This window comes from Acyrthosiphon pisum, chromosome A1 (assembly GCF_005508785.2).
Source record: "Acyrthosiphon pisum isolate AL4f chromosome A1, pea_aphid_22Mar2018_4r6ur, whole genome shotgun sequence".
NCBI lineage: Eukaryota > Metazoa > Arthropoda > Insecta > Hemiptera > Aphididae > Acyrthosiphon > Acyrthosiphon pisum.
Window position 1 is genome coordinate 32,849,741 of NC_042494.1, and position 16,007 is coordinate 32,865,747.

Genomic DNA, 16,007 nt, shown 5'->3' on the forward strand with positions numbered 1-16,007 from the left:
TTAGATCCGGTTGGTATGCATACCCCTTAATTCAATTTTCTTATTTATGTGAGAATCTACAACATTCCAGTCTATACATATTGTCATTTCTTTATAGACTTCCACAACCATTTTGAGCGTTTGAAAAGTGTCTATAATATCTTGTCTCATTAATCCTAAATTAAACTATACTTAGTAATATAATATATTATAATAATGTATGGTATAAACATAACAGTATAACACTATAACAGACAAACCGTCGTCACTCAGAATCGTTCTTATACAATGATATTATATCATTGAATTCAAATTTAACACCATCCATTATACAGTGACCCACCTGTAACCTAATATACAGCAGAGCAACACCCCTTTTTTTTTTACCCTTTACCACGTCCGCGTTTGAAACTTATTTCAGTTTTCCTCGATGAATTGAATTACCTATTTTATAGTGAACACTGAACCGTCGGCACTAATTTGACCCAATGGGACCAAATAATGATAAAAATAAAAATGTATAATATCTTATATAAAATTATTGTTTGATTTAAAGAATATGTTTTATTAAAATAATAATTATACAATTAAGACTAAAAGGGGTTGGTAAAATAGATACACACAGAACCGTGACGATGACGTATTTAGGTTTTTGTCTTGGGGGGGATATGTTTCATCCAGTAGCTCCGTATTTAAAATTAGAGGCCTTAAGTTAGAAGTCCAAAAACTTTTACATATTATATACAGTCTATAGGGGGGGGGGGGGGGGGGTATTGGCCAACTTGACCTCCACTGCCCGTTAATATGCCACTGGGATAGAAATGTGTCCATAGAATTTATGGGATACATAATATTATACAAATTGAATAATACAAATTAAATTGTTATAAATAATACATTTATTAATATTCAACCCTGAACATTACATTATTATAATTTAAGTTATCAAAATACATTACATAATTTGCACTCAAAATAAGGACAGTGGTGGAAAAATAATGTATACAGAATGTAAATAATAAAAATAGAAGATAATTAGTACATACATAATACATATATTATATATATGTAACACATATTATGGTAAAAAAAAAAATTGAACTAAAACTGTTAAATTTTTTAACTTAGAAAATTAATTTGAAATATAGCTGTATTTAATTCAAACGTGCATAAATAAATAATTGTAATACGCCAATGGTTTGAGATAAATAAATTATAACCTAAACAAAAATATTTTTTTAATAAAATTGGTTAAGTCCAGTTTTTTAACAGTATATTATAATATTATAATATTATATATTTGTTAGAAATTAATGTTTTTCACCATATAAGAATCCGATTGTATAAAATAAAACCAAACAATTTATGTTGAACTAACTGAAAAAAAAATACTGATGTTCAAATTATTGTCTATAAATTAAGCGATTTAATGAATATGTAATTGGTAACTGTAAATTAAGTAAACAATTATTTGGAAAATGAAATTTAAATAATAATTCTGTAATTAAAATGTAGTTCACGTGTAAATATCTCAGTATGTTTTATATGTACAATTTATTTATCAATCCATCAGTGCTACTATTTTTAAAAACCAAATCCAAAAAGAAATAATAATTTGTTGTAACAAAAACATAACATTAACTTTGTGTTGTAAAAAACAAACATAAAATTAATAGACAATTCCTATCTACTGGACACTTCTATTATAATATATTTGTATTAACACTTTGAGTGCCATGTGTATCAATTTCAATACACAACTAATTTGTTTATTTGTGCCGTGTGTATTGATAATGATACACATTTATATATGGTAAACACATTATAAAAAAAATGTCCCGGTCAGAATGGTCAGTTTTGTCGTTTGTGGCCTGGCACTCAATGTGTTAAATACGCAACTAGGTATAACATTCATAAAGCTCGACTCAAATCTTCTTATCTTTACCTACCAACTGTATAATTATATGTATGATATTAACACAAAACATTTAAGTTACAGGTAATTATAATTTAGACGTTTAATTGTGTTATTACCTGTTTTATAGTGATCAATAATATAAAATCATTAATTTCATAAAAACTTGCAGCCACACGGAGGGAAGTTAAACACTTGTACAACACACTTGAATATGTACTTTAAAATAGAGTGAATACTGATAGATATGTAATAACACGCAGAGCACAAGTGTTTAATTTACAAAAATATTGTTCGATAATTCAAATGAAAAACAATAACCTGACAAACAATGATGTAAACATGATGATAATGGAAACAAACAATAAAGATTTACTGAGCACGTCAATTCCAGAGCAAATAAAAATTTTATATTCATTGAAAAAGAATCCATCGAACAAAACTTGTATTATAGGTATATAGAAGATAATTTACGAGAAAAATGATTGAAAAGGGAGTTTTTCTCTCCAGCCAAAAATTACATAAACCATTGAAAAAAATGCGTCAAACAGAAATGAAAATTGTATTTATTTTAACAGTACGTGAAATTAAAAAATAAATAAATAAATAAATAAATAACAATACTATAATGAGTCATAAATATAACAACGAGTTTCTGGAATTGTACCGGTATTTAAATTGAAACAGTTTATCAATGTTATCATTGAAATATATATTTTATCCACAGATTGTCTGTCACAGAAATAAACGTTTCAATATTTGTTTTATTCATTATAAGACCGGAGTTTTTCTTTTATGAGAGAAAATAACCACTAACTGATAATATTCTAAATGTTAATGACGAAAACTTACTGAATGAATCTTATGGACCGAATTAGGCTTTTGACTTAGTATGAAAGCAGTTAAAAGTTTTCAGACCAGCAGCTGTATACTGCTTGACTTTGCGATATTCCTCAAATACAATGGTTTTCGAGAGGATAGGTAATAATAAAGCAGCAGTTTAATTTTAGAAACTTTCTTTTTGTTCGAACCTATATTTTTTATTCGGTCTTATACGGGAAGTTTTCGAGAAAAATTTTGCAGCCAAATTACTTACTATAGTCTACATGGAACTTTTCAAATAATAACTATTCAATAATAACTGTATTCTTTAAATAATTACTAAAAGGCATATCTACATCAAAAATAAAAATTCCAGTGACTTACCGTGCATTCTGTGGTCCCACTGATTTGACTTCATATGATGAGCTAGCTGTAATTCTATGATCTGGAATTTTGCTGAACTCCATACCAAGTTGTGAACGACATTCTTCTAAACAACAATAAAAAAGTATTGATTAATGATAATTATGATAATTAAAAGAATTTTGTTTCTTACTCAAACACATATTTCATAAATATTGATACATATTGACTAAACGGTTTTAAAGTTTGTACTTGACTAATAACTCTGGAAAAATAAATAAAAATTGTATTCCCTCCTTTATATGACTACACCTAAATAGTAATATTCTCTAAACTTAGACACAGGATAACATGAGTGGGGTGTCTTTCCCTATCAAACGATTCGTGTCACGAGTGTATTTTGATATGATGATAACTTATTTTTGTACAGATTGTTTTTTTCTCTCCAAAAAAAAAAAAGCTTATATTTCATTACATCAGACATCGATATTGTAAATTTAATTACTTACATAAAATATTGGTAAAGAATTCTGTTTAAACCTTAGATAGTACCTACCTACTATTATAATTCATATTATTATATTAAATACGTGGGTGATTTTTTTATTTTTATAAAATATATACCAGAAATGGCTTTTAAATCATAAGCAACTATATTACGGTTCTATAAATAGGGAATACAAAAAAGAAAAAAAACAATGTTTTAGTTCATTTTAAAATGGTTAAGGTATTTTTGGAGACAAGTTTAAAATAATATTTTCGCTCACAAAGCTCAGAAACTTTTTATATACGAATGTTATTACCACTTCAAAAGCATTGAAAATGGTCTTTTCGTTTTCATTTTTTTTTTTTTGTGTACTTACATGCAGAGTTTTTTTATAGCATACGATTACATTAAGAGCCCTAATATTTAAAATTATAAACTGTATAATGTGTTGGTAAAATAGTGCATATTTTATGTTAAGTTATTTTATAAAAAGTTATGAAAACGATTTTTTTTTAACTTATAACAGTAGGTATAGGATGTAATATATATAACATTATAATAAACGTTTATTGAAATATAAATATTATTTAAACTCGGTATAAGAAATTGAATGGGTTTGTAGCCACATTAACAATTCATAATATTTTAGAAAAAAAAACAATTTCAGAATGCGAACGATGTAATCAGTGTCGAGGATTAAAAAAAAAATGAAGAAAAGTTTACCGTTATTTCTTTTGATTTATTGTTTATAAAAACATGGTAGTATGTGACTTTTGAAACGAATGTAATTCTTCCCTCGGGTAACACATATACGAATAATGTTAGGCAAACCTCGCGTATGTTTCAACTCGGTCCCTTCAAGTCCAATTTCTGGGAAACGTTTCGAAAAGAACCATTAAGACCGTTGACCTTTTAATCGTACCCCTTGAAACAAAAAGCTATTCCAAAATGTCGGTAGGGACAAACAAAGGGGTGGGGGTTCTTATCTTGCCGAACAGTCACACGTAAATGCAGAAAACTTTCCATAGGAACAAACACTGATAGTACCGATTTTAACGGTTCTACATACGCCACCGGTGAACTTAATATTCACCCGACGGCGGAATAATGTAATGCTGTGCCACCCCTCGGATGAATATTTCCACGTTGTGTATATTGATATGATTTCAAAGTTATGGAAAAAAAAAACATCGGCCAAAAAGGCGATGGATTTGTATTCACCGAACGTTTCCTCCCTTACTTCCTACCTAACCGACTCTATTTCAACTATTTATTATTTTTTTTTTGGTCACTTTTCTCACTACAACCGGGCTGCGGTTAGTTAGGCGATTATCACCGGATGTGCCAAACTGGCGAAAACCACACTGCGGAATTTCATCGCACTTCATGCGTGTTCGGAGTTCAAAAGGATACATAATTCAAATTTGTTTTATTTTTCATTTGTTTTGGAAATCCATGAAGAGAAATTGAGTTACGACAACTATACAAATTCTTTGAACAACCCTATTGCACTGATACGATTTCAAAATATAAAAAAAAAAATACAATTTAATAACTATACCAAACAAATTCATTCACGTTTGAAGATGTATTTCAAATAAGGTTCCCCGATATACAAATGACTGTACAATTTCATAAAACAATAAAAACAATATTCAAAAATCTAATATGCAAAGTATAATTTTAAGTATAAAATATCAATAATATCGTGAATAGTATCAATAGTAAGTTTATAATATTATGTTAGATAAAATACTATTAAATATGCCTACAGTAAATATGAGTTATATTTATTTAAACAACATTTTCAGACCAAAATAATAATGCTAAATTACCATAACTGGTTAGACGTATCAAACAAAATTGTGCTTTTCTTGAACCAATTTAAATTATTTATTTAACTCAATCATTTCTATATTAATATTATATAAATTCTAAATCGAATATACCATGCTTTATTCGTACATTAAATTATTAATCTCTGCAAAATATATTAATACTATGAAGTTAAAAAAACAAGCGTATAAATAATTTAATTAACCGCATTTGAGCCTAATTGATACGTTACGACAAATTCTTGGCAGCAACATAAAATATAGTATACATACCTACATCTATTTATAAATCCAGAAATATGAGAGACAATTTGTTGGGAGGAAAGTAAATATTTTGTGTTTTAGAAAAATCAGTATTAGAATCAACGAAACGAACAACCATCTTACACTTAATTATTATATTTTATTAATATGACGTATGTTATTCATCAAAATAAGTGACAAGGGAGTAAAATAATACTTAGTCATTTCTCTGAGGGGCATCAGCTGCTATAAGGAGAACATACCACGAAAGGCGTCATTTTCGTAAGGTTTCCTAGTGAATATGTTTGATATATTTGAATTTTCGAATTGATACGGGTTAATCATTAATACGCGTATTAGGGCACGTCAAAAATATAATCGGATTATACACACAGGTACTTGTTATTAAATAAGATGAAATATTATGATAAGACGAATATCTATATCACTTTTAGTAATTAGTTTATTGCATTAGTAATAAGTTACTGCAGCTGTAGCCTGTATTAGATGAAACGAATTATAAAAACGTATGCATCAATCCATTATAATTGTAAAATATTCATGTTACCCAACTGTTCTACCCTTTTCCCCAGCAAAAATATATTCTTGTCGTTAAATATAAAAAAATCGATGTCATATAATAGATACTTGTTGACGCACATATCTGATTTAAAAATAAAAAATAATGAATTGAAGTATAGTTTATGCCGCGTTGCCAAGGACCTAAAATATAAGAATTAAGCATTCCTTAAAAATGTTTAAATATAGTTAAGACAGTGTATTATAAAACAATATCTGCAGAGAGTTTCCCCTACCCCACTATGGTGAGCTCTTCCAAAATAAACTGTAAGATATAGTCCTCTAATATTGTAAGTCTATTCCAGAAATTTGTAAATTGACTGTTACAAATGTATGAAAAAAAATAGGTTTTAGGCGGTAAAGCCTCTCATTATTTCCAAATAACTCCAAACAAATTGTAATTTAAAGCTGTTGATAATTTAAAGAAATTGTATTTTCATTTTTTTACTATTGGAGTTTGTAGGTACCCGTAATAATTTTAACTTACAATTTCTTTGAAGCGATTTGACTGTTATTGTGGAGGGGGGCTACCGTCCAAACTTCAGCAGCTCCCCACCGGTCCCCGGGGTACGGTCAACTTACAAATTCTGGGAACGAGCATACAATTACTTACAATTAAAGAGCTATAACTTACAATTAGCTTGTATAACTTTATATAACCCTACAAGATTTTCCTATGGCGATGAGGAGCTAACAATGTATATGTTTTTATTCACATACAGTATACACGTACCTACCTAATTGCATAATATTTAACGTTTAATGTTTGACTAAAGCATTCAAACGACACTTCATATTCAGGTACAATAACGAAGACACTTTTACGATACGCCGTTAGCGAAAACATCTACTTTAGATTCTACAGTGACGCGGCGCATAAATTATTAATTCCTGCTGTTGCAGTAAATAAATTATTATCCTGCAAGACGAGGAGTGATTAAAATTAATTTAATTTCGTTCGCATAGACAAATAGACGTAGTGCGTAGACGTACACGCACACCTACACACACACACACACACACACACACACACACACACACACACACACACATATATTATATGTATATATAGAGAGCGCGGTGGCGGTTTAGCGTCGGGCACCCCTATTTGTACGTTAACCCAATTTCCAAAATCAGGTAACTCCGCGCCATGGTACTTACGACCCGCCGACCATTATATTCGGTACACTGTAGTGCCCGTCCCCGGGTGTGCCGAACGCATAACTTGTTTCGCAAACACTCGTATCAACACGTATTATCTATACATATATATACTCGTATATGCACAGTATACACACACAATACACATGTATATAACGCTAGTATATACCCTGCATCGTCCCGACCATGGTTGCTTGTTACTGGCTGCGGAGAGTGTTGCGAGAGGAGTTTATTCAATAGACATATAGACCGGCGCGCGAGCGTCCCACCGGGTCGGGCAGAAGTTTTACACGCGTGCCCGGGACGACAAAGCACAGGAGAATAAAATTCGAGAATGCAAAACTCGACGACGGCGGTGTGGATGCGCCGCCCGCGAATTCGACGGGCAAATTTTAATGAATATGTATGAGGGCGAGCTGACCGCGTCGCGATGTTCCCCCGGGAGACTTGTGCGTGTGTGTGTATAAGGAAGTGTAACGCGTAAGCTCCGTAGTCGTATAAAAACTTTACACAATCAACAAAAGTATATAATCTCGACCTCCGGCCCAGCAACATACAATACAGCATGTATACCGGCGGTGGAAATCGCCGGGGCGAGGGTTGTTTAACCCCCCTTACCCCTTCCTCCCTGCCACAAATGTCTTCCGAGGACTCCTTGAAAATAATTTTAATATTTTCTTCTCTAACCTAACCTACCTGTGGTATAATATTATAGCTTTAAGGAAAAGTACTTGTAACATTTTCACAGTAAAAGTGGTAAATATTTTGCCTGGAAGGAGAGATTTATCATTTTCCACGAACTGCAGGATGCGTTAACCACACGCATTTATTTTAAAAAATAAACTCTGTGAAGCACGTAGGACACGATATTGCCATTCAAATGCCCTACGCAGAACAATTATAGGTACAACATTATACACACAATCAGAATATATAATTATACCTACAAAAATGTTTATGTAATGCTATTTTCGTAATGCTTATTTTTGTAAGCTTTTTTTTTCTCGTCCTACTTTTAAGTAGGTATTTTGAAGTCATTCCACAGTTCCAACCCAACAAATAAATAATATTAATGTAAACCAGTTTCCGCACGTGCAAATACGGACGGACGAATCACCTGAGAAGTGACAATAAACGTAATCACCTACCTTCGAGATTTTATATCAATAAATCACTGAAAGATACTATTAAGATACGGAAAAATATCTTAATCGGACTGATTTTACGATGGGTAACGATAAATGCGTTTGTGGCGATACAGGGCCCGTATAACGACGTTTCTCCCGCCTTTTCGTTACCATCGGACCTATTTGTTTTATATTCGTGATTTATTTTGTTATACAACTTCTCTACAATTATATTTATGTTCCTTTGCCTTTACGATCTCTCGTCTCCCATTGGACCGACCGGCCAACGTTCTCTTTGCTCCCAGCCCTCGACCGAGCCACACGTCTTGTACGATTCTCGATCACGCCCGACGCCATGCTTTCGTCGACGGTCATCGTGCACATCCGCTTGTCACGTTAATTGAATTCATATTCCGACGACGTCCTCGTCTTTCCGACGTAACCGAACGCTCCTCGATCGCGCGTGCAACAAGCACAACCGATTCCGTCGACCCGACACCGACCATGCGACCGCACGACCAATGTACCTACTTATTCGTACGATCATGTGTGTATTTCGTTTCGTACAATAAACAACTCTCGACGCAACGCGTCACAATTAAACAGCGTGTTTACTCATTATTTTACCTACCTAAAACCTGTGTACCTATACCTTCTGCAACGGAGTCAGATTCAAGCGTATGCTGGCTAGTGCGGTTGCCGCCACTGTAACACGGCATCAGCGACGACCGGCAATCGCACCAGAGCCACACACGTTTATAATCATAATAATAACATGTAGGGAAACATGAGGGGACATAATTGGTATATATTAGGTAAGATGGTACAACAGATTTCCTTTAAAGTTAGTGATATCACAATAAATAAAAATTCTTCAAAATATTTTATATTTTTATGGGAGTGCCAAAATAAGATAATTTAGGGGAAAAAATCAGTGACAAGATGGTTAAAAGTACATGCTAGATGTTGTGTTTTTTAATTAATTGAGTATGTCAACAACTTATTTTTTAAGAAAAGCTAGTATCAATTTTAAGATAATAAAAAGTATCTATTAACTATATTTATACATTTTAAGATATTGATGTATTTTTGTTAAATAGTTAAGTTTTTTTTTCTTTTTAATTAATTTATATTCAAACTAACCGTTTTTAAGTTACTTTACAGTTTTAGTTGAAAATTATGAACCTGTCATGTGGAGTAAAATGTCACTTCATTGTTTGGTATTAATTGATCTTTGTATTATAAAATGTTCAGAAAATCAAATCATTTATAAAAGAAAACCAACTGCAGTCATGATGGTAGATTTTAAATAACTAATACGAAAGAATAGACTAAAACAAACAGTAAAAATTATAAAACTATAAAAGATAATATGTTTGTTATTTTAATAGTCACGCATTTTATAAATATTATATTATTAAATAAGGTATTATTTATTTAAGATGATAAAAAATATTAAATATGTTCCTCATAATTTAATAATTCAATAATTGTAAAATGTTAATATAAACTATTAAATAATAAACACACCTTTTAAAGTTTTACATTTTTACCTCTCATAAAAATTGTGATTAAGATAATAATAATATTATACATTGTAAGTTTAAAAAAATAAATATATTTTCTAAATTATCAATGCAATTTTTTCTTTTTAGGAAAGAAAATAATATGAGAATTTTATCTTTTGAATGACATAATAAAAAATAATATTGGTAAAAAAATAAAGAATATTCTATTTCGAGACAAATATTAAGTGCCTATCACACATGAATGCCCCAGGTTCCCCTACATATTTATTTTTCACCAATTCCAATCATTATCAATAATTTATCATAACAATAATTATTATTTTACGTGGAAACTACAAATGCGTTGATGACGAACGCCTGACAAATATTATACATTTAGGACTATTGAGTTGCTATTACTAATACAGTTACAATATTAGATTCTGAGCGGAGAGAGGAAGCTATTGGTTTTACAATGGTGTTTTTTTTTTATATCCTGTATACAAAATTTCTACCAGAAGGAGTGCTTCGATTTCAACATATAGTACTTTATCTTTTAGCAAATTGGATCAAAATGGTATTTTAAAAAGGTCATTTTTCGATTTTATCAATAGTTATTTAATGCCACGGGAAACACCACCGAAAAATTACGAAAAACCACTAAAATAGGATTTACATTTTAACGCTTTTTATATCACCATAGAAACAAACAAAAAATAATAATATTTTAATATTAATTCAACTTATAGGATATAATAAATAATAACAATGTAAAATATCCAAACTGACAAACCGTCTCCGCTCAGAATCGTTTTTCTTATGCAATAATATTGTATCATTGAATTCAAGTCTAATACAATCCATTATACAATGACCCACTTGTAACCTTCTGTACAGCAGAGCGACATCCACTTTTTAGATAGTGTATAAGGACTCAACTATCGATTGCGAAATAACTAATAAACAATCCAAAAGACATGCTAGATAATACGTATTATTATTAGGTATTCATTATATTATTATATTACACAAAATTGGGCTTACGATAAATGTTTTATGTTAAAAGTTGTTGATTGTACCTATTCATTTTATTTTGTATATAATTGTATATTAATTCTAAAATACTTATTTGAAAGCTGTTAAATACCAAGGATTGGAAAAATACTAATACGGCGCATATTTTGTTTGAAAATCGTAATCATTTAGTAGGTACCTGCTATTTCATTTTATAGGTACATGGAATATAATTTATTATTTTTTGCGTAAAAAATACAATGAATACTTTTAAAAACTGATAAGTTCAGTTAAATATTACTGTGAACTTGAAGGATTATGAATAATTTTTAGTATCTTGTTATACTTTCAGAACTGCCTGTATCAGTCAAAAAGTTTTAAAATACAGTAAGTTGCACTAACGTGGCTGAGTGATGTGAAATCTGTTTCAATACGTAATTTTTATATATACACGTGACACGTGTATAAAAAAGTATCATGTGCTACGGGAAATTAATTAAATTAACACCCTTTATGGGTAGCACTGATTACAGAGTGAAAATTTAATCAGTGAATATAAAGTGAATAAAAATCAAAGAGAAGAATATTCCTCTCATTTAGTACAAAAAATCGTTTTGTCAATACTATAGCCCAAGAAAAAAAGTTCAGTGCTAATAAATTGCAATTAGTATAATCGATAAAGGGCCTAATTATATTATGTATAGTTACATTCATTTTTATTTAAAACCGTGAATCTCTAATTTAGTTAAATATCTAATTGGCATAAAACTAGGTATACTGCTACGCAATTAAATTAATTTTTAATATATTTTTTTAGTACCGAAATTAGTAAAATATTATGCAAGTCAATTATTATATATTTTAGGAACCGATTGTGATATTACCCACTTGTAATGCTATCTACTTAATTTAAATGTACAATATCATTCTGATGTAATGAAAAGACTGCCATGTGTTTAAACTTTAAATCTAAATCAAAGTTAATACAAACATTAAAATTTATTGTAGCAAGTAAAAAATGGACATTATATTTTTTAAACATAATTATTTACCAAAACTAGGTGAAATAATAAATTAAGTATGCACTTGGTTTTATTGAGATAAATGCTAACAAATCAAACCAATATTTTAAATGCAAATTCGTATACAATTTGAAAAAAAATAGAGTGATTAAAAATTTTTTTACGCATAAAAACTTATCAACACTATAAGTAACGATTAAATACGAATAATAGGATTCATTTAAATTTATAGAAAAAAAAAATAATAACAATTTTCAAAACACGGTACCTTATCATTTAATTTATTTCATTTTTGATGTGATGTTGTTTTATATGCTTATATTTTGCGTAGCTCTCGTACTTCTGTAAACACAGCGTTCTGTTCTGCTGTTGGGTTTCTCCTTGGAATAACTATTGTTGTTTGAAAGTGCTTTCGGGCCCAGAAGGGCAAGAGAAATTAATTTCTACCCGCCGGGTGGGCCGTACCCACCGCCGCGGCCGACGCTACAATATAGCGGTATAATGTGTTTAGGTGCAGGGTTTTTCGGGTTTGAATTTTCAATTTTTCCACTCCACACGACCCCTTTGTGCCGCCACGGGCGCGTGTTGGCTTTCGATATTTTTTAATACCCTATTAAACTTCGGTGCGGTTACACGGGCGAAACAATATTTGCTTAATATATTGCCTCGGAGGTCGTTACACGTTTAATAAGATCCAGAAGCTCGAAACGGTGAAGAAGCCCGTTTGACAGAAACCTTTTCTATAAATCAAATTTAACTGAGCCGGCGTACCTTGCGCGACTTTAAGCTACCTACTAACTTTTCCCGCGCTCACACGCAGCTGACATTGTACGCGCGGGGACGAAGAATAATATTTTACGGCTCGTCGAGCAGAATAATGACGTGTACGACATTTATAATGCAGTCGATATACCATACCTACGTCGTGTGCGTACACAATAATAATAATAATATCAGCAGGTAGGTAATAATAGTAATATGCGTAATATTGAAACGTTCGAGAAGACACACGTAGCACGTACCTCCTATTGAAGACACACGGGTATTACACGGTTTTCGGTGAGCAATTATTTGAATGTAGCAAGTTTGATATTCATTATTATCATAACATTATATTATTGTATCCTCTAAACAAAATTCCTTATAATGCCGGTTATGTGTATTGGTATTTGTTTTTACCCGTCCCACCAGGCAAAGTCGTGGCAATAATGATAACTGAATAAATACCAGGATTTCCAGCGTTACGTGTTCTATCACCAGCGTGTTGTATGACAAGAGCACTTGAGTAGAGCGAAAAAAACATATAATTACCACGCTCCCCCTGGTCACGAAATTCATTTTCACGAAACTCAAAAGGTCGTTAATAATAATGAATATATATAATATATACCTATATATACCTATATATACATCATTATAAATATATCTCTTTGTTTATATACCTATATAATATTATATTATTATATATATATATGTGAATACATTTTTCCCTTAAGGACAGAGGACACCTTTTGATGTAAAGTTCATGTTCATTATGGTCCCATACTCGGATAACAAGAGCCTATTTAAATTGCGGGAAACATATCCGCAGTTGCCGGCAGCTAACAGACCTCTAGCACAAAAGGCTAAAATTTCATAACATTACACGCACAATAGAGATTAATAATATTAACATTTTGATGAAACGGCGCGTATCGTGTTTCCCGCAGTGGGTAATCGAAACAATTACGCAACTTGGACGAGAATACTGGGGTATAACCATCAAATTCAAATGCGAAAACAAGTTCCGACTTTAAAGCCGATTTCACTAACAACACGACTGCAGTTGCGTCGAGTACGATGTCCGATAACGTCGAAACGTCAATAAAGGTTGTACGCGACACGAATCGTGTATATATCGTATCATCGATATACACGTATAACATGTAAAAATATATTTCAGTGAAAATAGGGGTGGGGGGGGGTAGAAGATTTAGTCTCCCCAAATGCCTGACAAAGCCCCCACCCCAATTCAAAGGTTAGTACCCATACTTAGCACTAAGCATTATATTATATCGTTTTTAGAAAATATTATGCGCGAGGTTGCTTTAGCCCTTTAACCCCCCCCCCCAAAAAAAAAAAAAAAAATTGGGCTATTTGCGCCTATCAATCAATAATATCTTTGCTTCATATGTGCTTATAATATTCTGTACACAGGTACGTCGATTCCGTAATAATAGGTGTTTTGATCGTTCTCAGCTCATATCACACGTGAGCGCGACGGAAGCGTGGCAGTATTATATTGTGGCGTCTAGATTTATGTCCTAGCCAAATCCCTCGGAGCATCCGGTTATAGTGCATTTATCCGCTAGTTGTCACGAGAATCCCGAGTTTACATTTTTCTTCCGTGTGCGCGTATACACGCTGCCATTATTTTTCACGATGGGTTTAAAGCGTGCACTACACTATATACGTATTCGGAAGGATTTTCCGGATCGACTGTCGTCGTGCCCGCGGGCCGAGTACACGCCGCCGGCAACCAAAGAGACCAATACTTTATTTAATCAGCTGATCTACGACGTAAGCGTATATGAGTTTTCGGGTATGAGAAAATTATGCTTTTCGATAGCGGCGACCTGGTGGCGGTGGCAATGGTGGTGGTGGGGGGTGGTGGTTGCGTAGAGGAGGAGTGGCGTACATGGATAAACTGTCACCACGACGGTATAATTATCGGCGTTAATTAAAGACGAAACTTTTCACTGTAACGCGAGAAGAGCAGGAGACCTTTAATTAAAGCACTACGAAGACAGACCGCGTAGGGAAGTTTGTAATCGATAGGCAGGGGACAGAAGAATGAAAAACCGACGCGGGATCCTAGGTCTGATCTAAATTACTTTTTCAGATACAACGAGGGTGGAAAAAAAAGTTCGCGATCGGTCTACCGGGAATTACATCAAAGTAAATACCGAGAAAATGTTGATGAATCCAATATTTATACGAGCATTCGAATTGCAAAAATAAGTTTTTTAATTCTTAATGTTTTAATTAAAAAATAAAGTAATTCTTTGTTCACCCACCGCAAAATATTCACATTATTCCATTTTAATGAGTTAACTAAAAATGTTGTAATTTTACCTTAAAAAAAACCAAAAATAAGACAAACAGTTAAAAGTGTATTGTTATTATATACATTTAGATACATACATAGCATAATTGATTAAACAAACCACTGTTATTTAGTAATTATTTACTTAATATTTTAATTATCAATCCATCAACAGTCATTTTTAATCACACAAATTTAAATGCAAAAACTAAAAAAGTACATTTCATATTTATAGTGGATTATAAAAATTATTTCAAGTGTACCTCTCACTGTCAACAATTCGATTATTTAAACCCAGTTTTAGTATTCTAGAAGCATATTTTGGTCAGTAGAATATATTATACGTTTTCAGAATACAAAACATTTTTTTAAAAATATTTTCTTCTCACAATGTTTAAAAAATATTACGGTAAACGCTTTAAATATTTCCTCACGACTAATTTTGCGCTTTATCGTTATTTTATTTTTTTTGTATTTACTTATATACACTAAAAAAAAATTCGTTTAGCAAATTGCGGCTATACAAATGATTCAGTTAAATTTTTTTTTCGATGAAAACGCCATAAAATTGTTAAGGAAAAAGTTAATCGGAAGGACTGTGTCGTAAAAGTAGCGTAAAAAATATGGACGATGACGGCGAGGAGAAGCTATTTTGGACCAGAGAATAACAACCAGAGCAAAAAACAAGACTAATAATAATCATAAAATATTCTGGGTTGTTTTAAGTGAATTTCCCGGTATTTTTCATTTGGACCCCCGCGTAATTTCCCTCGGGTCTCCCTTCACTTCACTGCCATCAACTCGTACCCCACCACTTTCATAACCTGTCAAACTGAATTCACCGGTCATAAAACTTGTACACTGACG

The 16,007-nt window shown here is 31.8% G+C and overlaps 1 protein-coding gene across 1 annotated transcript in view; it reads right to left on the reverse strand.

Moving 5' to 3' along the window:
* LOC100165486 overlaps nucleotides 1–16,007 on the reverse strand; it is a 261,915-nt gene that overhangs the window by 138,753 nt on the left and 107,155 nt on the right. Inside the window, exon 4 of the mRNA XM_029486931.1 lies at nucleotides 3,101–3,206. Coding sequence (XP_029342791.1) covers nucleotides 3,101–3,206 — 106 coding nt within the window. The remainder of the gene's footprint in view (nucleotides 1–3,100; nucleotides 3,207–16,007) is intronic.